This window comes from Paroedura picta, chromosome 2, assembly GCF_049243985.1.
Source record: "Paroedura picta isolate Pp20150507F chromosome 2, Ppicta_v3.0, whole genome shotgun sequence".
NCBI classification, from domain to species: domain Eukaryota; kingdom Metazoa; phylum Chordata; class Lepidosauria; order Squamata; family Gekkonidae; genus Paroedura; species Paroedura picta.
The window spans coordinates 33,321,788-33,344,490 of NC_135370.1; the positions used below are offsets into that span (position 1 = coordinate 33,321,788).

The 22,703-nt window shown below is 44.5% G+C and overlaps 1 protein-coding gene across 5 annotated transcripts in view; it reads left to right on the forward strand.

Moving 5' to 3' along the window:
* The window catches only part of LNPK (lunapark, ER junction formation factor), a 54,680-nt gene extending 53,355 nt beyond the window's left edge, over window positions 1–1,325 (forward strand). For all 5 annotated transcript variants that reach the window (XM_077319653.1, XM_077319654.1, XM_077319650.1 and 2 more), the window contains exon 13: window positions 102–1,325. In XM_077319653.1, coding sequence (XP_077175768.1) covers window positions 102–301 — 200 coding nt within the window. In that variant the 3' untranslated portion in view covers window positions 302–1,325. The remainder of the gene's footprint in view (window positions 1–101) is intronic.
* Window positions 1,326–22,703: the final 21,378 nt, after the last annotated feature.

Consider the following 22,703-nt stretch of genomic DNA (forward strand, 5'->3'; position numbering starts at 1 on the left):
CTTGGTAAGGTCACAGGCTCTATGCTTATGGCACAGAACATGATCGCACCCCAGGGGATGCATTCTGTGCCCAGTTTAATCCAACGCGGTTTGTCTTGCAGAACCTTTAGAGGACGCCCCCCCAGTTACTGAGATGGACCAGGGAGATGACAAAGCATCAAGTACTGACGAGTACGGGGACAAAGGAGCGGGGGAAGCCGAGCGGGAGCAGCCCGCGAGCGAAGGAACATCTGCAGTCACAAAACACGAGGCCATTGTTCCAGCTGACCAAAAGGAAGAGCTGCTGGCGGATGCTGAATAAGTGCCTAAACCAGGGGTAGTCAAACTGCGGCCCTCCAGATGTCCATGGACTACAATTCCCAGGAGCCCCTGCCAGCGAATGCTGGCAGGGGCTCCTGGGAATTGTAGTCCATGGACATCTGGAGGGCCGCAGTTTGACTACCCCTGGCCTAAACCTTCTACGGCTATCTTTCTGTCAGTTGTTAGTTTTCAGGTGGGTTGTTGTTCTAAGGCTTGATTGTGTGTTCACTGTCATGAGCGCAGAGTGCCACTCCCACAATATGTCCAAGCAATGTCTACTACGAGGTATTGTGCAGCAAGAGTGTGTGTGTGTGTGTATGTGGGTGTGTATGTATGTGTGTGAACAAACACAGAATGCATGCATCAGCTGAAGTCTAATCCCGGCACGGATAACCTTTCTGTTTTGCGTACGAAGTTAAACTTGCTTAAAGGAGTATTTTTCTGTCTAAAATATAGTATTACCTGGTCGTTGAACAAAGAGAGACTGTAAATGACTTCACATTGCAGTCCTGTGCAGAACCGCTCCACGCTGAGCAAGCTGAAGTCAGTGGGCTTAGACTGGAGTATCTTCACACGGGATTGCACAGTAAAAAAAAAAATGTGTACTTAACTTCGGGGGTCAGCAGAACTTACATTTTGTAATATTTAGCTATTGAAATGAACTCAGATATTAAATACTTGGATGTTTACAGGACGAATGGTGCTTAGGGTATTTACTATAAGCCGTACAGATGTGTCATCACAGTGGAAAGAAATTCCTAATGCTTTGGGGGTGGGTGGGGAGGAGTGCTGAGAGAATCCAGTTAAAGGAGCAAACCAAGGTACAGCCCCTAGGGCTACTTACATAGCAGGTAGGCTAAAGGCATGTGAAAGTAGAAGGCTAGTTTGTGTTTACATGAGGCGTAGGAATCTCTACACTTGATTGTACTTGAATACTGAACATTATTTATACCTGTACAATAATGACAACATAAGTGAATTTTATGTATTTTGTTAAAGAAAAATAAAGACACTGTAGCATTAAACATCTGCTTGGCATGTTGTGATTGTCTTAAAGCACGGGCTGGCCTGTTTGTGTATTAATATCCCACTGTTCTCTGAAAAGGACCCAAAGCAGGTGTTAATAAACCAGGGCACATCGCACACATCAAGAAACTGCCAAAACACTGTGGCATTGCGTGTGCATGTGACTGAACCTTTTTTATTTAGTGAAAGATCCTGAAAGTAGTGGCAGGGTTTGGAAGAGCTTTTGCAGAATAAGACAAGGGCACTCTACATTTGCTTAATTTATTTGTTTGTTTGTTTATTAAATTTACTTGCCGCCCTCCCCGGAGCCTCAGGGCGGTTTACATAAAACATACAAACAATACAAGAAGCAATCCATAACTGCAGAATACATTTGCGAACCTGGAGATTTCAAACTGGATGTCTGTGTGACATCTCAGATTCCCATTGGCTCCTTTGGGTAGAGAAAAGTGGCGTATAAGAACCAATTCTTCTTCTTCAGTAATATCAGGGCTCTCTCAGCCTCCCCTCTCTCACAGGGTGGCTGTTGTGGGGAGAGGAAAGGAAGGCGACTGTAAGCTGCTTTGAGCCTCCTTCGGGTAGAGAAAAGCGGCATCTAAGAAACAATTCTTCAGATCATATGGACACATTCTGATTCAAGTCCTTTTGCAAGTATCTCAAAGTAACACTGACACATTCTTTTTTTTTTTAAAGGACTATATAAAATGTAATGGTTAAAGGATACTACTAAACCCTGCCAAGGTTAAGCCATTCTAAGTTCCATTTATCTTAATAGTGGATTGCGCAACACTTGCTTAATTCTCCTGCTGAAATCACCGTTACTTAAAAAGATTCTACCTTAAGGTGGATTGTGCCTTATGCTTAAAAGCGAGCTTTTGGGAGGGATTTGTAGCTGAAGCCTGAAGGAAACACTGGGGTCATTGTAAAAGGCTGTACAAGAAACAGTGTTTGTTTCGTGCCGTTTTATTTTTGGCAAAGCTCAAGAAGAACACTGAGATTAGATTTCATGTTAAGGCCAAATGCGACATGATCTCTGGGAACAAGTATTGCTGGCTTTCTAATTAGTATTTATACATCGATTTCGCCTAGATCTGGTTCTTGCTTTTTAGGCAGTAGTTAAAGTGGGGATTCTAAACCGCAAAGTGATTTCCTGGTTAATATGGAAAATGCTTGGATTCCTACTATTGAGACTATTTCTATGATTTTTTTCACATTGGAGATGACAAGAAAGGAACTGAAAAGTAATGCTATCAGGTTACAATGACCTAATCCCAACAAAATAGCCCTGTGAAGATTAGTTGTTGGGAAATAATAGCTATCTCATCCCCTGTTGGCACGAAATGCTTAATTGATTCCGTGGTTGCTTCCACCTCTGCATTCAGGTCCAGTTGAAATGCTGAACTGGTGGTGTGGTGGCCAATTAACAGCGCATCCACGTGACTTTCTTCAAGGTTCAAATGAATGAGAAAAATATCTACTGACAAGTGGATTATCACCCATATTCCACATAATGGGCACAGCGGCCGCTAGCCAGTCCCAGCACTGAGCTCCGCTTGCTGTGCCCCGCACTCCTGACAGCCGAGATGGTTGGTGGCAGCAGTGGCAACACAGTGAGCAGAGCTCAGCACCAGGCCTGGCCAGCTGCCATCTACTGGCCCGCTTCCTGGGGTGGGACAACGGACGTCATGTCCATAGTCATATCCGTTTCAGAGGGCATGCCCATAGATGTGTTTCCACATCAAAAAACAGCAAGAGATGCATGGGTAGTAATTCTACACACAGCCTGCTAGGCTCAATATATAAATAATTGTATATGCTACATTCTAAGGATGTTATGAATTGCAAAAGCACACAATGCACAATCCCTGACACGCAGGGACAGGGAGAAATGGCTGATGCCATTTGCTAATTGACATGGGGGTTGGGAGAGGACTAATTCACCGTAACTTATGAAAACCCTGGGCTCCACCTACAATATTCATCTGTCCCATCCATGGGATGTGTACCACTGGCTGAGAACCACCGTCGTAATGTACAATTCTCTTTGAGATCCTATGGAAGTATGAATGAGTGAGGGTATTCCCCAGGTATGCTGAGGTTAGGCTAGACAACTCCGTGGCTTAAGCCTACAAAATTAACTGGCAACCAGTGAGGTTCAACTCGTGTGGGGAAATGTCCCCTGTATTCCACTTCATAGCAGCTAGCCAGCAATAATATAGTGCCGTGTAGCCAGAGCTATGTGCAGAAATGTACATGTACATTGCTGCACATAGGAGAGGGACCAGATCACCCCATATGTACGTGCAACAGAATGAGAGACTTTCATAGGCAGAGAAGAACATTGAACCTGACACAAATGGGCTAAGCTAGCCTGATCTTTGCACATTTCAAAAGCTAAGCATGGTCAGTCCCAGTGAATTCTTGGATGGGAGACCAAGGAAGTCCAGGTAGGTTATACCTTTGCTTGGCTCTTGCCTTGAAAACCCTACCGGTTTGCCATATGGTTTGACAGCACTTTTCATCATGAAACAACATCAAGAAGTATGCTTAAAAAGTACAGGGGAAAGTTGTTTTGTGGAAGCAGAAGCCACCCTAACTTCCTATGCTGTTCCCACTCTGAAAAATGGAAATTGCTATGGAGCTAATTAGAGGTTATGATGACCATTAAACATGAGCATCCTGCTTCCCCACTGCATAGTTAATAATTAAAAGTATGAAAAATGAAGCTATCGGATATCCGTGATTATGCGGTGGGCTCCTCATGGGTCTGCATTCTGCAAATAGTTGCTGACCTGTCCATATTTTATCAGACTGAAACTGTGGCAAGTAACTTTTCCTTCCAGCAATATTTTAGCCAAAATTTGTAATGTTCCTCAGTTTAATAAAGTTTGGTGGTTCCCCAGTTATGCACCAATTCAATCAAAGGAATAATGCCTGTAGTTTTGCAAGGGAGCAGCTCCCTATAACAAACACAGCAGAGTGGGTCTACCAAGACATTTCCCCTCCCTAGAAGACCAAGTTCTCTGCAGAATGAAGAGCTGACGTTTCCCGTCTGTGCAAAGATCATTCTATTTCTAGGACCTGTTACATATTCAGACTTTACTGTTCTACAAATGGATGGAGATCTGCCTAATAGCAGCTGGGTGAAGGCCACAGATTTCACACGGGTCAATTAACAGGTGTTTGGCTGACGGTGGCCAAATGCTTTGGCTTGATAAAGAGGGAAACTTGCAAAAAAGAAGAGTCAAAGGTAACTGGACCAAAGGTAATTGAAACACACACCTTATTCCTGTTACATGTTTATAGTGCATAGGCCGTGATGTACAGTCACATGTGCACATAGATTTAAGACCCGCTCTTCATTTCTTCTCCCTCCCTCCCCCTTCCAGCTTTTTTTTCCTAGTCCTTCCCACTGAGCTTTCCAGTTCTTCATGCCTTCTTGGATTAGCATCCTCCAAGGTTCTCCGGGGACCTGAGAGCCTTTATCATGCAAGTGTAACGACTGAGCCCACTTTGTCAGATGCACACTATGGCTCCTCCCTTGGCAGATATTTGCCAATGAGTTTTTGAAGGTATAAAATGTACACACATGGAGATGGACTGCAGGAAGTACAAGATGCAATGTGATAATGTATAGCTGGGATTGTAACTGGACCTGAGCTGGGTAGCCCAAGCTAGCCCGATCTGGGAAGCTAAACAGGGTTGGCTCTGATTGGACACCACCAAGGGATCTCAGGGTTGTGACATGGAGGCAGGCAATGGCCAACTACCTAAATAGGTTTATGTCCCACTGATTTTATTATCTTTTCAAGTTGGCCTGTTTTTTTGTTTTTTTTTAGGGGGGGGAGCATGGATATAACTACGAGATGGGTACTCTTTGACAGGCATGGGATCCCGATCTCAGCAAGACACGGCTGAATTGTCCTGTGACAGAAGAATTTACGGCCTCTTTGTTACCTTTTCCTACTGGGAAGCTGAGGGTCCTCACAGCAACACCTTGGAGGTCCCACATCCTGCCCATCCTCCAGTAGCTGCGCTGGCTCCCGGTTGAATTCCAGATCAGGCTTAAGGTGTTGGTTATCACCTTTAAAGCCATACACGGTCTGGGCCCAGTATACCTGAGGGACCGCCTCTCCACTTACACTCCTCAAAGAGCCTTGCGCTCTACTACTACCAACCTCCTGGTGTTCCCTGGCCCCAAGAAAGCCCATTTGACCTCAACCAGGGCCAGAGCTTTTTCCATTCTGGCCCCCACCTGGCGGAACGAGCTCCCAGAGGAGATCAGGGCCCTGACGGAACCTAAACAGTTCCACAGGGCCTGCAAAAGGGAGCTCCTCCGCCAGGCATTTGGTTGAGGTCAACCCAAACTATCGCTTCCAATTGGCCCCCAAGCCACCCCCCCACTACGACCTTACTAATCGACACTAATCGACCTTACCCACTGGGTCCCAGTAAACATTGAGCTGAGGCTCTTGCCATTTCTATTTTCTAATGTTATTGTTATGATCATGTTAAGTTATTATTGTTATAATGTTATTACTGTTATCACCTGTTACTATATGTTATCTGTATCTTTTCCTGTTTCCTGTAAACCGCCCTGAGCCTCCGGGTAGGGAGGTATATAAATATAATAATTAAATAAATAAATAAAGTCTGAGCAGTCAAGACTAATTCTCTTTGTGAGTCTGAAAAGGGCTTAGAGGTATAATCAGAAACACTGTGAGTGGGGGAGACCTAGAAGCGGAGGGAGCTCATAATACGAAACAGGGACCAAATATATTTGGTCGTAGGTACATTTTTACCAGGCCCAAGAATTCAGGCCTTCTGTCTTCCCCATCTTAGACTGCCAGGCCATTAGTATAAGACTAGCATTAAAGCCCGTTGTGCAAAAAATACAATGGGCTCTCGAAAATTGTTGCTGGGGTAGAAGCTGAGGCTGTGGCACTGAGGGCTGGTGGAAGTTGGGGGGCGGGGAAAGAGGCGTGTGTGGCTTGGCTGCATCTTCCTTCCAGCAGTGAGGTTGGCCACAGTAGGATTGTAAGTGGCCCACAGACACGGATCTATTGCTCAGGCTGCCTCTCAGGGCAATGCAGACAGATAAACTCTTTTCTTGCCGCAGTTAGTGGCTGTTAGGCGCTTCATTCACAGGGAAGGGAAGGGGGTGTGGAATCCTTAGCAAGAGCTGCAATTGGCTCTGAGTGGGGGATATTACACCAATAGGAAAAAGGCAGTCCAGTTTGGTCAGCTGTTGCTGGGCAGATTCTTCAGACCGCAGGGCATGCAGGTTAACTGGTGAGCTGTCCTTGATCACAGCTTCCCTTTTACGTGGCATGAGGATGATGGGGTTACTTTTAGATATTTTCTGATTTAAAACAGGACTCCCTATGTAAACATTGTAACTCCGAAAATTGGGATGGCAGGTTTCCAGTATTTTGCACTGGGCCCAGGGAGATGAAGCTTGGGCCCTAATCATCCATAAAATGTAAAACAACAAATCCTAAAGACAAGTTGTCTGACATGTTTAACGTTAATCTATTAAATAATTCACATGTGATTATTAAATTTTAATAAAATGTAAAAGTGCCAAGTGTTTATTTAATTGGATAGAGCAGAGAAGCCAGCCGAAGACAAACTTCTTTCTGAATAATTGGGTGGGTGAGTGGCTTTGCAGGTCTTTCCTTCTGTCATCGCAGGAAGGAAGGAAGGAAGGAAGGAACCCGTGGACTCACTTGCTTTAAAGGGGCAAGGGAGAAAAAGTGGAACATTTCCAGAGGGTGCATGGGATGTCCCCGTGGAAAGGGGAAAAACAGGGGAAGGCTTTGGCCTTCTAAGAGCATCTTCCAAGAGCCATTGTTGTGCAGTGGTCAAGAGCAGTGGCATCTAATCAGGAGGACTGGGTTTGATTCCTCACTCCTCCGCATGCAGCCAGCTGGGTGAACCTGGGCTAGTCAAAGTCCTGTTAGAGCTGTTCTCAGAGCTTTCTCCGACCCACCTACCTCGCAGGCTGTCTGTTGTGGTCAGAGGAATGGAAGGGGATTGTAAATTGCTCTGAGATTTCTTCGGGCAATGAAAAACGGGGTGTAAAAACCAACTCTTCTTCATCTGATGGATCACTGTGGAAAAAGGATGCTGGTCAGTTGGACTGATCCATAACAGTTTGCTTTTATGTCCTTATTACTGGAAAACTAATAGTAGCCGCTAAAAATGTGTCGCCTTTCCTGTCTGCTCTTGCTTTTATGAGCAACCCAAGCCCCTTAGGACCATCCTGTTTCACAATAAGCTCAAGACTGGCACAGGGTGATCCTGTTTGGTGCGATTTGGAATGATGCAAAAGACGCTTCCTGCTGTGACTATATACAGTGTTGTCAATAATTAAAACACAGCATTTTGTAGGATCGTTACTTGTGCTTCATCCCATATCTGCCTGGCGACAATTCTGTGATTACTGTTCCTATTTGACAAGTGGAAAAAGGAGGCAGCCATGGACTCAAGATCTTGCCGTGTCTAATTTTGGAATGGAACATGGAAATCTTCTTGAGTCCAAGCCCCAACATCCTGCTGCTGAAAAGCTGCGTGTGTATGTGTGTTTGTGTGTGAGCATGGCATCTCTTTACAAATAGGCCACATTCCTCACTAGCACAATACAATTTTCTTCCCCCGGGTGGCCATACTCTCCTCTCTAAGGGCCACACGAGATGCTACATCTGTCATGAGTCAAGCTTCCAAACAGCCAGTGTAACTTTGGGCTAAACTGAACTCTACGCTTGCTGTAAGACAGATCGGGGTTCCCCGACCCATTTTACAGACATCTGTGAGGTCAAGGAACTAACATTCCCATGTGCTATGAAGCTCTATGAATCTTAGAAACACAATGTGGGGCAAACAGGCTTCTTGGAAGAGAATGACAGGGAAAAGGCTGAGAGAGCCTTGATATTACTGTAGAAGAAGAGTTGGTTCTTATATGCTGCTTTTCTCTACCTGAAGGAGTCTCAAAGCGGCTTACAGTCGTCTTCCCTTTCCTCTCCCCACAACAGACACCCTGTGAGGGAGGTGAGGTTGCGAGAGCTCTAAGATTACTGCTCAAACAGAACAGCTTTCACAGTGCTGTGGCGAGCCCAAGGTCACCCAGCTGGCTGCACGTGGGGGAGTGTGGAATCAAACTCTGCTCGCCAGATTAGAAGCCCACACACTCCTAACCACTACACCAAGCTGGCGGAAAGGGACCATAGGATTCGGACCTTGGAGGAAAAGCAGTGATAGGTCTTCTCTTAGATGCTTCATGTGGTTTTGGGAAACGCACGAGACTGTAAAATTGGGAAACAGCAGACTTTTGACCTGGGGTAGCTTATCAGTGTACAATTATAGAGGGATTGTCCGTAAATGGTGATTTATGCTCTTATTTCTTCATTATTGCCCACAAAGTGCTGCCCGCATGTCATTGGGCCCGCACAGTCTATTGTTCCCCAGGTGTTTTTATTTTCATTAGCGCAGCCACTTTAGCTTGTGATCACTGCCATACATTGTATTAGGTTCATGGTGCTGACATCTAGCTCTGCCAAGCCACCCCATTGACCCCTCGGCTTCCGAAACATCACTTTTATCTCCCTGCCCCCTGCTGAAGCTAGCGAGTCCCTCTATCCGTTTCAGGAACGGCGGTGGGCAGTTGAAAGGCCGATCAGAATCAAATATCGCTCTTTCAAATTTGATAATGTATGACTACAAAACTGTGACCTTTGATACGCAGTGATACATCAACGTGACAGGAGCCGTAAGTGCCGCAATTACCTTTACTACAAGTTGAGATTGTGGTGAGCTCTCATCTTGCAAGCAATTATTTTCCAAAAAAAAGAGGGCAGAGCAGACAACAGGAGAGAAGCGGGCGCATCTTTTGGGATTTGTAAAATAATGAAAATGCAAAGGGGACTATTTTCTTTGGTGGATGCTGATACCTGCGAACTTGTCTGAAAGACATCGAAAGGGAGCCAGGACTGATATTAGCACACTGTTTCGTAAAAAGGAGCGCTTTCTCCTCTGCAGTTGGCCATCGGTTGTAGTGTAGTGCCTTTATTTAATTGTATTTATTTATATAGAATCATAGAGTTGGAAGGGGCCATAGAGACCATCTAGTCCAACCCCCTGCTCAATGCAAGATCAGCCTAAAGCATCAGTTCTCAACTTTTTTACCGTTGAGAAACCCCTGAAACATTCCCCAGGCTTTGAGGAACCCAGAGGTGGCATGATCATGCAGAATATGGTTGTGGACATGCCCACCCAGGGCCCCTCCCCTTCCCACCCCTCCAAGCTCATTATTGGTCACTTTGGGAAGTGGGGCCCGGTTGACATGACCATATATGGCATATCCTGACAAATGTTTAACAAATTTTAAAAAATATATTAAAATTAATTCACTTTCAGGTATTTTAAACCCATTACGGAGAGTCCTATCCTCTGCTGCCAATAGGAGCCTTTCCCTGCCCTCCTCTAAGTGACAACTAAGCCACCCCTCCCCACAAGCGGGTTCACAACACATATTACATGAAAACCATCTTAAAATATGAAACAATTTAAAATTCTTAACATACCAATTACCACTTCCACAGTCTCCATGCTGTTCTAATTGGGTTGTCTACAGGCATGATAGAATTTCCCAGACATGGGAAAACGGACATGAGAGAAGGTGAAGAAAATGGGAGGGACAAGGAAGGGAGAGGAGTTAGGAGGGAGACAAGTAGCTGTTCTTCATTCGTCATGGCCTCAACTGTAGGCCTGGTAGAACATCGCTGTAGAAGAACACTGTGGAATTGGCCCAGGTCTCTACTGGCAATTCACTCTACTGGCAATTGCTCTACTGGCAATTCACAGAAGTGGTTTAAGGATTTGTGGGGCCCATAGCAGAATACCATCGCAGCAGGAGCAGCCAGGTGGAGAGCCTCCCTCTCAGTGGAAATGGTCCTTAAAGAGGAAAGGGGGGGAGGTGAGAGGCTACGTCCCACATCAATGGGGGGGCGGAAGGCTCTGGAAGTGTGGGGCTCGTAGCACGTACTAAATGTGTTACATGGAGAAACCAGTCCTGCCAGGCAAGTCAGTCAGATTTCTCTGGAGCTGCAGGTCCCCAACAAGTTGATATTGGTAGAGCGCAATGCAATTCTGAAATTCTGTTGTGCCGACATTGCTGTAGAGTGAGAAAGTGAACTGAGGAGAGCGATCCTTTGCACTGGCAGCAGCCACATAAAGTAGCATCCTGGGTCAAAAGTAGCATCTCATGACCGTGGTGGGGCACAGTTCATGTTGGGGAATCTGAGAGATGAATTGTGAGAGTCTATAAGAGAGTCTAGAGATACCTGAACCTGTGTGTGCCCAATCCTCAGAGTTCTCCTCCAGACCATGCAACTTGGCAAGCAGGATGGAACCTCTGGATTGGCCAGCCCTGCTTATAAAAAACAAAAAGGTACATGCTTATATGGCCTTGTATGATCCAGTGTCTGTGTCAAATCATAGTCTTGAGGGGGGTCTCTTGCTGCATCCCTTTCAAATGATGACAGATAATGCCATTATATTAGGTGTACAGAATATTGACATAAATGCATTATAGGGTTGAGTATGGGCTTACTGGGGAAGGCACTGGCAAACCACCCCGTATTGAGTCTGCCAAGAAAACGCTAGAGGGCGTCACCCCAAGGGTCAGACATGACTCGGTGCTTGCACAGGGGATACCTTTACCTTTACCTTTTTATGGGCTTACACAGAATGAAGTCCCAAAGTTCCCCTGAAATGTATCTTTTATTCCTTTGCTTTACATACTATTGAATTGCTTCCTTTGCTTGGCCACCGCATTTATGGATTGGTTGTGGAAGGAACAGAAGATCTATAGTGGCAGGCCATCTGGTTTACTTGTAGGAAGTCCCAGGTTTAATCCTTGACACCTCTAAGTAAATTATCAGGTTGTAGAAGACATGAAGGGCCTCAGGCTGAAATCTGGAGAGCTGCTGCCAGTTATGTGGGTTGAGAATTTCTAGTCTGCCAGTCAAAACAGATAATACTAAGACCAAAGACCTCACGCCGTATAAGACAGCTATCTATCCATGTTTGTTAATTGCTTATTCTTGGGGATAGGGGGATAGGGTGGAAATTAATTACAGCTTTTCACTTTGCTTTCGAAGCCTTCGTTTATTTTTGTTATCTCATCAGCAATTTGTAAGTGCAACAAATCCTACAAATAAAACAGAGTGACTTTGGCAACAAAGTGAACAGCAGTGTTTAACATCCTTCTTTACTCTCCATCCCACAACCACAACAAAAAACATCAGAGGCAGAAGTACTGATAAGGTCATCAGCAATTCATGAATGCTATGAGCAGTGGATAGAAAAGGAAGTATTTAAGCTCGAGGTAGGAGGAGAGGAGGGAGTGATGTACTAGTTGTCTGCACAGGACATTTTGATAATACGATCCAGACTGAGCACATTTTTATATAGAATGGAAAGAATCAGGATATAAATGATCTAAGATCTAAATTATTGGGCAATAAAATAAAATTTAACCATCGAAGTCAGCCTTTCTCAACTTTTTTTCTGTTGAGAAACCCCTGAAATATTTTTCGGGCTTCAAGAAACCCTAGAAGTGGTGCGATTGTGCAGAATATAGTTGGTACACACCCACTCAAGGCACCTCCCCTTCCCACCCCCTTGAGGTCCATCATTGGCCATTGGGAGGGAGGGTGTCGACATGACCATATATGGCCAAATCACCCAATAAATGTTTAACACATAACCAAGAAACCCCAAGGTTTCATGAAACCCTGGTTGAGAAAGCCTGGTCTAAGGGTTTGGAGATTCATTTAAAGACATATAGTGTTTGTACGGCCCTGCTAGATTCTTGATACATTTGTCCAACATTGTTGCGCCTTTTATGGTATTGTGCTTTTATGATGTTGTACCTTGCAAAAGCTGCCTCCAACGGGCTCTATGGAAAGGCGGCTTAGAAATCATCCAAATAAATATGTTCCACATAAAAACTGAAGGAGGTGGTGGCGGTGGTGGGGTTTGCGTCTATGAGAAAGCCATGCAATCCTGCAAAATGGGCACATCTGAAGGTGTTTAGAAACATCAAAACAGCTTGGTGACTAATTGGCTCCCTGTTTCCTATTGAGCCAACCCTGCAGTTGCCATGTGACCATCCCTGATGTGGATTTAATGTTGACACACTGCCTATGTGACCCCTGCAAGCTGCATAGGCATGGTGTCAAGATCGTGCGTCTAAGAGACACGCACTGAATGTACAGTATTTGCTGGCGTATAAGACTACTTCCCCCCCCCTGAAAAACATGCCTCCAAGTGGGGGGGTCGTCCTATACGCCGGGTGCACTTCAGTTGGGATAGACATAACTGCCCATAGTGGCCCATGGTACTGTATTTTGAGTGGAAATGTTGGGGGGTCGTCTTATACGCTGGCAAATATGGTAGTTCTGTGAAATATGCCTGCAGCCTGCCCATTCAAGCTGCCTCCCATCATTTAAAGGGGTGGGTAGATTATATGGGAAGCTTGTACATTAACGCCTGATCAAATAGCATGTTTCACAACGGGGGTCCCCCAAGTTTCACGGCTGGGCTCCAAACGGGCACAAACCAGCCCTCGAAAATTTATAAAACTCAATACCATCTGAATAAAGTATCAACACTGGGGAAATATCTTCAGCTTGGCTCAGATGTTCCACATTACTCTTCTTCAAGCCCTTAATACTATGGATACGAGGAGCCTGTATTGTTAAAATATGTTGATACATTTATCTGTTTTCGCAGAGGCGTCTTGGCCCCCTGACTTAAATATATACTGATCGATGATTTATGTTTGAAAACAGGACTGATAAGAAGCATAAGTGTTCTTGATATTATGTTTTGTCATATCTGGCTAAAAAGATTGAAATCCCGAGAAACAATTTTCTGAAGAAATGAAACCACATGCCCTCCTGAACCCTTGAGGGAAAATAGCCTCTCAGTTTGCTCAGAATATGAAACAGTAAAGCAGGATAAGTAAAACAGACAGCTTAGCCTGGCCTGTCACATTTCTATTTGTATCTTTTGGAATGATGCTTTAAAAACATTTTCTCGTTATTTTTTATATATAAGTGGCACAAATAACATCTGCAAACCAACTCTGCTGGAATCAGAGTTTTGGGGGAAGGGTAAAATTAATTGTGTCCCCCCCCCCAGGAAAGCCTGGAAAACTAAACCTGTAGAACCCGCAAAATATGTAGAACAGAATGCAGAGATCTGAGATTTATTTCACCCTCATTCGTCTGAAAATGTTGTATTGCATCCAAGCAAAATATTCCACCATTCCCCAGGAGTTTGGGGGTTTTCTCAATGAGAAAGTCAGGTTCCCTGAAAGGGGATGTGCTCATTGCATTCAGTCTTGTACACACACTACAGCTACAGCCCATGTAGGACTCAATAAGTGGCTGTGTATACTAGACATGCCTCAGATTCTTTTAGAACTTGGAAATCATACAGAGGTTCTTCAACAGATATTGATATGAATGGGATTCTGTGATGGTAGGAAGTTGGAAGGACTGTGGAAAGTTCATAGATATCAACGTTTCTCAACTTTTTTCACTGTTGAGAACCTCCTGACACATTCCTTGGGCTTTAGTAACCTCAGAAGTGGTGTGATTATGCAGAATATGGTTGGGAAGCATAGCTGTGTACACGCCCACTTAGGGTCCCTCCCCTCCCCACCCCCTCCAGGCCCATCATTGGCTATTTTGGAGGGAGGAGCAGGTTGACATGATCATATATGGTTATATCACCCAACAAATGTTAAACAAATTTTAAAAATAAATTAAAAATTAGTTATCTCCCACCCATTCAGGAAACCCTTCCAGGACTGTCAAGAAACCTCAGGGTTTCACAGAACCCTGTTTGAGAAAGTATGAATATATATATGTTGTGCTGGTGTGAACAGTACTCCTCAATTAATCCCCAGGACAACACATGTCCCCATCAAAAGGGCAGGTGCCTTTTCTCCACAAAAATATATCAGTACCCAGTCCTGCCACCCCAATCTGCTGCAGATGTCCATGAAAGAAAGGTTGGATGCTATTGGCTAATGGAGTGGGGGGTTCTGGACATAGGAAAATGGTGGAAATTCTTTAAAAAACGCATAAAGTATTGTGGAAGGAATTAGCAGCAAGGATAGCACTTGAATAACAGCACTATAGCTAGTTACAAAGAGCTATGATGCATTTTCCAGTGTAGATAGTTAGAAGGAGAAGAGTTGGTTTTTATACCCCGCTTTTCTCTACTACAACAAGTCTCAAGGCAGCTTACAGTCGCCTTCCCTTGCTTCAGAGGATGCAGGATCACAGAATGGATGGTCCACCTTCTAATTCCCCATCCCATAACTGTTTTAAGCAATAGGTTTTTTTGTCCTTTTTGGCATCAGGTCACAGCCGATTTATGGCAGCCCTCTAAGTAAGAGACACTCAGAGGTGGTTTCCTACTACCTTCCGCTGTGTAGCAAGCCTGGTACTCCTTGGTGATCTCCCACCCAAATACTAACTGAAGCCACCCCAACTTAGCCTACAAGATCTGATAAGACTGGGATATCCAGGTAGGGGCCATCATAAAATGGATACAGAACGGGCCTTGGGGGGGGGATTTCTTCAGTATTCCATTCTATTTGCTTGCTACAGAGATGGTGATCTGAAAGCCACCTTGAGCCACCAAGAAAGGTGAGATCTAAATATCTTCATAAAGGACAGGGACAGGATTGACTGGGCCATCCCAGGATTTTTAGATTTAGGGGAAGGTTCTAGTGAGCTTTGGTGCTCACGGAGCTTGGAGTAAGCCAAGGGTGAAGCAGGACATGACAAAGCAAGGCTCGCAAGAGGTAGTGACCGTCTCCTGCCGAGCGGCTGCTGCTGTTTATGTACTCATTAGCTTTGCCGCAGGAAAAACCATTAAGAAGATAATGTGCACGTTAAAGCAGAAATGGACTGGCTAAATAATCCTAATGCAGAAACAACACAGGAAGCCATTTGCACTCGCTGGTTACTTGTCACGATACCGGGGACTTCTATCACGGCGTCATTGCAAGGGGTCGTTGGATGCTGCAAAGGCAGGCTTGCTTTTTATACTTATCCAGTGGTGGTTGCCCCGCAGAGCATTTAATTTGTCTCTGGAATCCTTCCTGACTGCCGGCTCTTCACACACAGCGATTTTCTGGCTGTTCAGACTAAGACTCGACGCCTGGTTAATCAGTATCCGGGATGAGGCTTAAAGATATGCTGCGGTGGGCTGCTCCGAGGAGACAGTGATCCTAAAATCCTTGACAAAGATTTCCCTGTAGAGGGTTATGGAGTGTGCAGCTGGTAGCTCTTGTTTGCTGGGGTGTGCTTTGGCGTGGAAACTGAAAGCGCCATTCAAAGGGCATTGGGCGGCATGCCAGAAAAGAGCAAGCCCCAGCTGGAGTAGTCGAATCCCTGATGCTGAGATGCCACATCTCCCTGTGCCCAAATGGCACTGCTGAGCACACAGCAAGACAACACGCCCCATTTATACCATAGGCACTCAGTCTGGACAGCTGCTTGTTTGCCGCTAGGACCATGTGGCATATGTAGTGAGTACTTTGGGCCTGTGCTTCCAGGGGGCCCTGGCAGTGCCTTTCCCCCCCCCACAAATCAGGGTTGTATCCTCTCTCTTCTTTAAGGACCATTGGAGTGACACCCTTTTCCACTGTGTGTGGGGGGGTGCCTCTGCCCCTGGTCTGACTGCTCCCATTGCAATTGTACTTTGCTAGGGCCTCATGAATCCTTAAACTAGCTCTGGTGCTACGGCCCGTGTGAATCCTTAAACCACTCCTGGGTACCACTGATTGTATCTGATCCTTCCCTGTAGTGCTTTCTTGAGAATCGAATGGCAGAGGACGCAAGAGAGGAACATCGCCAATCAACCCATCGCCTTTTCTCTCCAGAATTATTTTTCAATTGACTTCATATCAAAGTACAACGTCGCTCAGAAGGAGAGCCAAGTTAGGCATGAGAGCCCAAGAGATCTGTGAATAAGTCTGCTGGCATTAAAAAAAAACATGGTGCTAGCTACCACATCCCTTTATGTACAGTTATGACACTCAAAAAGGACTCCCTGGGTGATTCGCAGTCCCAAATGTGAAAAAAGACAGCCGTGCTCCTTTTAACCGCTCCTTGTCCCATCCACGGAGAATAACAATGTGAGTAGGGCAGTCTAAAATGTAATTCTCAAGAACACGTCCTGCATCAGCTGCCCATCGGTTCAGAAACTTGGTACAAACCTTGCTAGCATTTTTCACTTGTGTGCCTTTTAAGTGGCACATGTGAATTTGGTCCCCGCCCCCACTCAGTAAAAGAGGATTCTGCTTACAACATCCAAGATGGTTAAAACAAAAACATATTTGTAACTGGAGTCCAAGGAAAGTAGTAGTAGTAGTAGTAGTAGTAGTAGTAGTAGTAGTAGTAGTAGTAGTAGTAGTAGTAGTAGTAGTAGTGGTGGTGGTGGTGGTGGTGGTGGTGGTGGTGGTGGTGGTGGTAGTAGTAGTTTATTTATATGGTCAATGACCAGCAAAAATATGTGTGTGTATGTATACACACACACATATATACACACACATACATATATACACATACACACACACAATTGATCACCAAATCTAAAACAAACGGTGATGACATAAATTAGTACAACTTGTTATTAAAACTGGCAAATGTGATTAGCTAAAACTTTCCTTTTCCTAGAGATTAAAAAGCAATATTTTGCTACATCACTTGAAGCTGACTTAATCCTGTCTCCCAGTAAAAATGTCACAAGATGCCCCTCTGCATGATGCAAATAACTTTCCAAAGGCTTAACGCGAGACAGAGCACGGATTATTCATTTGTTCCTTTCATCCTTAGATAGGGTACACTACAGCAGGATATTTTGTCCCAGAGTCTCAATTGCAGAGGATGCCGCAGATATAGTACTGCTGATGGAAGCGTGTCCATCCTTGCACTGGAGAAGGTCCATCTATGATTGGGATTATTGATATTTACCAGATAAAGGGCTGTGGCAATATTAGTCCATGATTTTAACTTAGAGTAGGGGGCAGGTCATATGGAAGTTTCCTTCTGGACCTCTATGTCCAAAAGTCGTTGATGGATCAAGCTTTTTGCTTTTATTAAACCTCCTTCTAATAATTGAACAGGGTCAAGCCCAGTTGATCTTAATTTGCCTGCTACTTTACCTAGCCATTGTGGAGAGGGGACAGAGTTTTTAACCAGAAGTAGAATAGATGCTGCCAGATTTCTGTTTCTTCTGTACAAAGGCCAGCCTCCTGTCTCAGAATCACGCTTGGAGTACTTCGGGCAGCATTAAACAGGGCTCTTAAAAATTTAGATTGGATCACTTCCAAAACCTTGTAATTACTGGAGATTGGGATTTTTGATCCATATGTCATCTTTAGCAGAATAAAGTTTTTTAAGTGCTGCAGGGAAAATAGGTGTAGCTATGTATCAGCAAGTCCCTACTCAGACTTCTCCCCAGCTATGAAACTCACTAGATGTTCCGGTACTTCCCAGTTCTGTGCATGTGAGACTTTGACTGACCAGCAGCATCTTTGCTGGAGCTGTCTGGGATATAACAGGAGTCCTGGCAAGACTTATTTGCTGGCAGAAAACAATGACAAAGGGGGACAAAAAAAGGAGGTCTGGGCCTAGACAATGACTGGAATGTTGACTGGCTGAACTCCATCTTGGACTGTGTGATTAGGAAAGTTGCCAGTTCAGGGTTGAACCTGGGGCCATTCCGCACAAGGACCAATGTTGTCAATTGCTTTCACAAAGCGGAAACACTATTTTAAATAGTAGAATCTCGGCATTCCGCATACCTTCATTTGTAGTGGAATCCAGTAGCATTTCCTTCGTTCCCCACAGGTTTCCGGTCTCGCAGGAATCGCTAGAAAGGAAGCGATTTTTTTCTGTGCTTGTTCCCGCCCCTGGCCGTCAATCAAACGGAACAGCCAATGGGCGGTTGTTATCATGCTCTGGAAAAGCCCCTTTCCCTTTAAGCACAGGTTTTAAAAAACACACACACACACGTTGCAACGAATATGCCTTTATTCTTCGCAACATAGAGACCCATCTAGCTGGCTTGTGAGCTATCGATTCATCATTACCACGCTCCCCCGAATGGAAAAAAAATCCCCCCCCGCATGGGCGCGATTTTTGCCCGAAATTAAAGGGAACTGGCGAACAGGGGGCTGTGTTGTGCTTGGGGACTTAGGGGAGCTTTAAAGCACTTCTGTGGAGGGACTGTAGCCAGAGAAGCCTCGCTGGGTGAATGAAGTCTCACTTGTTCGTTGCTTTCCCCACTCCGAGGGGAAAAAAATGGCGATCGCTTCGCCGGAAGTCCGGAGGAGAGAGCCAGGGGGAGGGACTATGTTGCAACTGCTACATTGAGAATGCACAGGTCTTTTTTGCAAGTGTTGCAGGTTGTTGGCAAGAGTGTAGCGATTTTCTGAGGGTGAATCCACTTTTCCCGATTCCCTGGAAATCACTACAACGAAGCGATTTTGGCGCTAGTGTTGCAGGATTGCTCACAACATCATGTGGAACATAGTTTTAGTGGCGAAAACAAAATGTAAGACTAGTGCTATATTAAAGTCGTGCGGAATGGCCCCTGGAGACTTTGGAGGTGGAGCTGGGAGTGGGCAGGATTTGGCACGGGGAATAATCACAGTTGAGTATAATGCTATAGCGTCCACCCTAAAATGCAGCCATTTTCTCCAGAGGAACTGATCTCTTTAGTCTGGAGATGAGCTATAATGCCAGAAGATCCCCAGATCATAAGGGCTAGCATCCCCAGTGGTTGGCTAGGATATTAGAAAACGACTGTTCCAAGGTCACCATCTGACCCCAATGGCAAAGTGGACATTTGAACCCAGTTCTCCTAGACTCTAGACCAGGAGTAGCAAAACTGTGACTCTCTAGATGTCCGTGGACTACAATTCCCATAAGCCCTTGTTGGCAGGGGCTCATGGGAATTGTAGTCCATGGACATTTTGAGAGCCACAGTTTGGCTAGCCCTACTGTAAACCAACATGCCACACTGGATCCTGTTCACATTCCTTTCCATGGGAACTCTTTTAAAAAATCACATTGTGAACATGGAGAATCCTTTTCTCTCTGTTCTCATTGATGTTAAACCGGGTATCCAATATTATACCAAATTCTAGCATGTCCAAGAAAAAAAAAATTCATATTAGGACTTATGCCATAGTAGCTACTACCAATTTCTCCCAATTTTTAATTCAGGCTGGATAACAAAACTCCTGGATAACAAAACCTGAAAGGCCCTCTCTTATTAATATAGGTATCTTTGGAAGTTCATGCTCTCTCCCTACCCCTTAAGAATAGTGTATCCAATCAGTACAGTGCTAAGCATGGCTTATTAGCAATCTATAGGTCTTGAACATCTCTGGCAAAGTCTGATACAAAACATGAAAAAGTTTATTTAGGGAAAAAAATAATAGCTTATAAAATAAGACAGGAAATGTATCCTGTGGGCACAATACATCCCCATAGGATAGCCTTTCTCAATTTTGTTTACCGTTGAGAAACCCCTGAAACATTCTTCAGGCTTCGAGAAACCCAGAAGTGGCGTGATCGTGCAGAATATGGTTGGGAAACATAGCTGTGTACATGGCAACCCAGGGCCCCTCTATTTCCTACACCGTCCAGACCATCATTGGCCATTTTAGGAGGGGAGGGCAGGTTGACATGTCTATGTATGGTCATATCTCCTGATAACACATTTAAAACATACATAAAAACCCAATGAACTCCCAAACATTTGGGAATCCCTTCCACGGCCGTTAAGAAACCCCAGGGTTTCATGAACCCCTGGTTGAGAAAGCCTGCCATAGGACCTTTCCAAAACTTCTGCCCTCCCCATTCTGCCCTTGAATGAGCAATATACCTCACTGCCAGTATTGTGAATAAGATGTCTGTTTGCGCCTTCCCACATCAAGAGTGGTAAGCAGTGGTGCTCCTGAAGACCACGCGCATGGACTCCTCTGCGTGCCAAAGCAATTTCCTACATTTGTTTGCGGAACTTACTTCTGCCGTGATGTCCCAATACTTCATCTTCCACGCAAACAGCTGCTAGTTGTGTAGCAGCAGATGGAGAAGAAAGGTCATGATGGGGTTTTTGTCTCAAGAAGGCCACAAATGGAAGCAGAAAGATTTATTGGATTCCAGGACTGCTCCCCATAGCCTACTTCCAAGAGGTTTGACCAGTCTTGTTTTAAAAGTACCAAGCAATGCCTGCACTCCAGGGTAGATCTTCAAAGAAAATAATGGCACTTAAGTGCCTATCATCCATTGATTTTCCAATGAGGAATAGACATTTAAGTGCCATTTTTGCCTTGAAAATCTATCGGCTCTTCTTTGTCCCTTGGCACTTAGAACATCACAGCGTAGAAGCAATTTCCCAGAGTTTGTCCAAATACTGAAACTTCTAATCTGAAATTTCATATTCAGTTTTGGATCAAGTTAATATTAGCATTTGGTTGTGCCACACTTTGACAGCCTGAAAATATCCAAGCCTGGTATTTAGTGTATGTTTTGGTTGTTTTTTGGATGTTTGGGTAGAATATGAATTCAAGGAGGAAAAGGAATTGAGACTTGCATTGCATTCTGAAACTCTGTTATGCTCAAATCGGTAAATGGCCAAAGGTTCCTTATGAAATGATGCTGATTAATAAACATATTGGAAAGATAATTTGGAAATGGATGGCAGCTCATCCTTCAGTAATATGTAACACAGTCTGTGAACATGAAATTTCTGTTCACAAGCATTAGGGATGCATGTTTTCTCTTTTGGCTTTTGTCTTCCTCATTATATTTCACATTTATCCATGCAATTCAAATCCCAGGCAAAACTCACATCAGATTCTGCAGATTAAAATGAAAGCACCTTTCCTGATTTTGTAAAGAGAAAGTAAATGCAATCATCTGACAGAGGTTGGTTCATCTACTGCAGGTTTTCTCAAGCAGGCTTTCATGAAACCTTGGGGTTTCTTGATGGCCGTGGACAGGTTTCTCAAATGGGTGGGAGTTAATTAATTTTTTATATGTATTTTAAAATTATAACTATTTATATGGTGATATGACCATATAGTCATGTTGACCTCCACATCCAAAATAGTGGATGATGGGCTTGGAGGGGGTGGGAAGGGGGAGGGCCCTGGTTGGCCGTGTACAGAGAGAGCTATGCTTCCCAACAATATTCTGCACAATAGCTTTACTTCTGGGATTTTCCAAAGAGAGGTTTCTCAACAGTAAAAAAAACTGAGAAAGGCTGGTCTACTGTTTGAATGGACCATTGATACCATGGCCTCCGTCTGGTGGTCTTGCAATAGTAGTGTTGGCTCAAGTCAGGAAAAAGGGAAGTCAGTAATGCCGATACATTCCACAAGAGCTCCATACCAGAGGAGAATCAAATAAATAAAAACAAGAAAAGGGGGACAAAGCAGGGCCCATTCATTACCTACACAGGTAAAGCTGAACCAAGCTAGCTAGGAACGTTATCATTTGCCCCAGGCTTTTAAATCATATTTTTATATTTTTATTTCTTCCCCCTGTTGGCATATGCAAGGTCTGTAGTGTGCATGAATCAACAGCATATATGAGGAGTATCCTACAGAAGAGATGTGTAATTAGCATAATTAGATCAGGAACTTCCCGGTATTTTTCAAATAAACTCCTCTTGTGTCCTGATTCACTCAGACAGATACTTCCTCCTCCTTTAAGCACACTTCCCCCGTTCGCCTTTGGACGAAGACCACAGTTAATTAGTTAGACTGTTAGGAGTATCTTTCTTCTCTGTCTCTTGACAAAGTTGTTTCCATTCTCAATAATACTATCTTTTAAGCCAGGGGTAGTCAAACTGCGGCCCTCCAGATGTCCATGGACTACAATTCCCAGAAGCCCCTGCCAGCGAATGCTGGCAGGGGCTTCTGGGAATTGAAGTCCATGGACATCTGGAGGGCCGCAGTTTGACTACCCCTGCTTTAAACAGTTGGTGCCGTGCTCCTTGGCATATTTAAACACTGCCCACACTCCCAAGAAGTTCAGAGCAGCACATATGATTCTTTTCCCCTCCGTTTTATTCTCACAGAACCCCGTTGTGACTGAGACTGGATTTAAATCTGGACAACTCTGAAGCTAGCTAGTAGCCACTACCAATCCACCCCAATGGCTGCACTTCAAAAGATAAGTTATGTGGAAAAAGCAATCTAGGCTATGTGGTAGAGACAGATGTAGCCAATCCTGTTCCAGCAAGGGACAAAAACGCAGCCACCCTGGTCT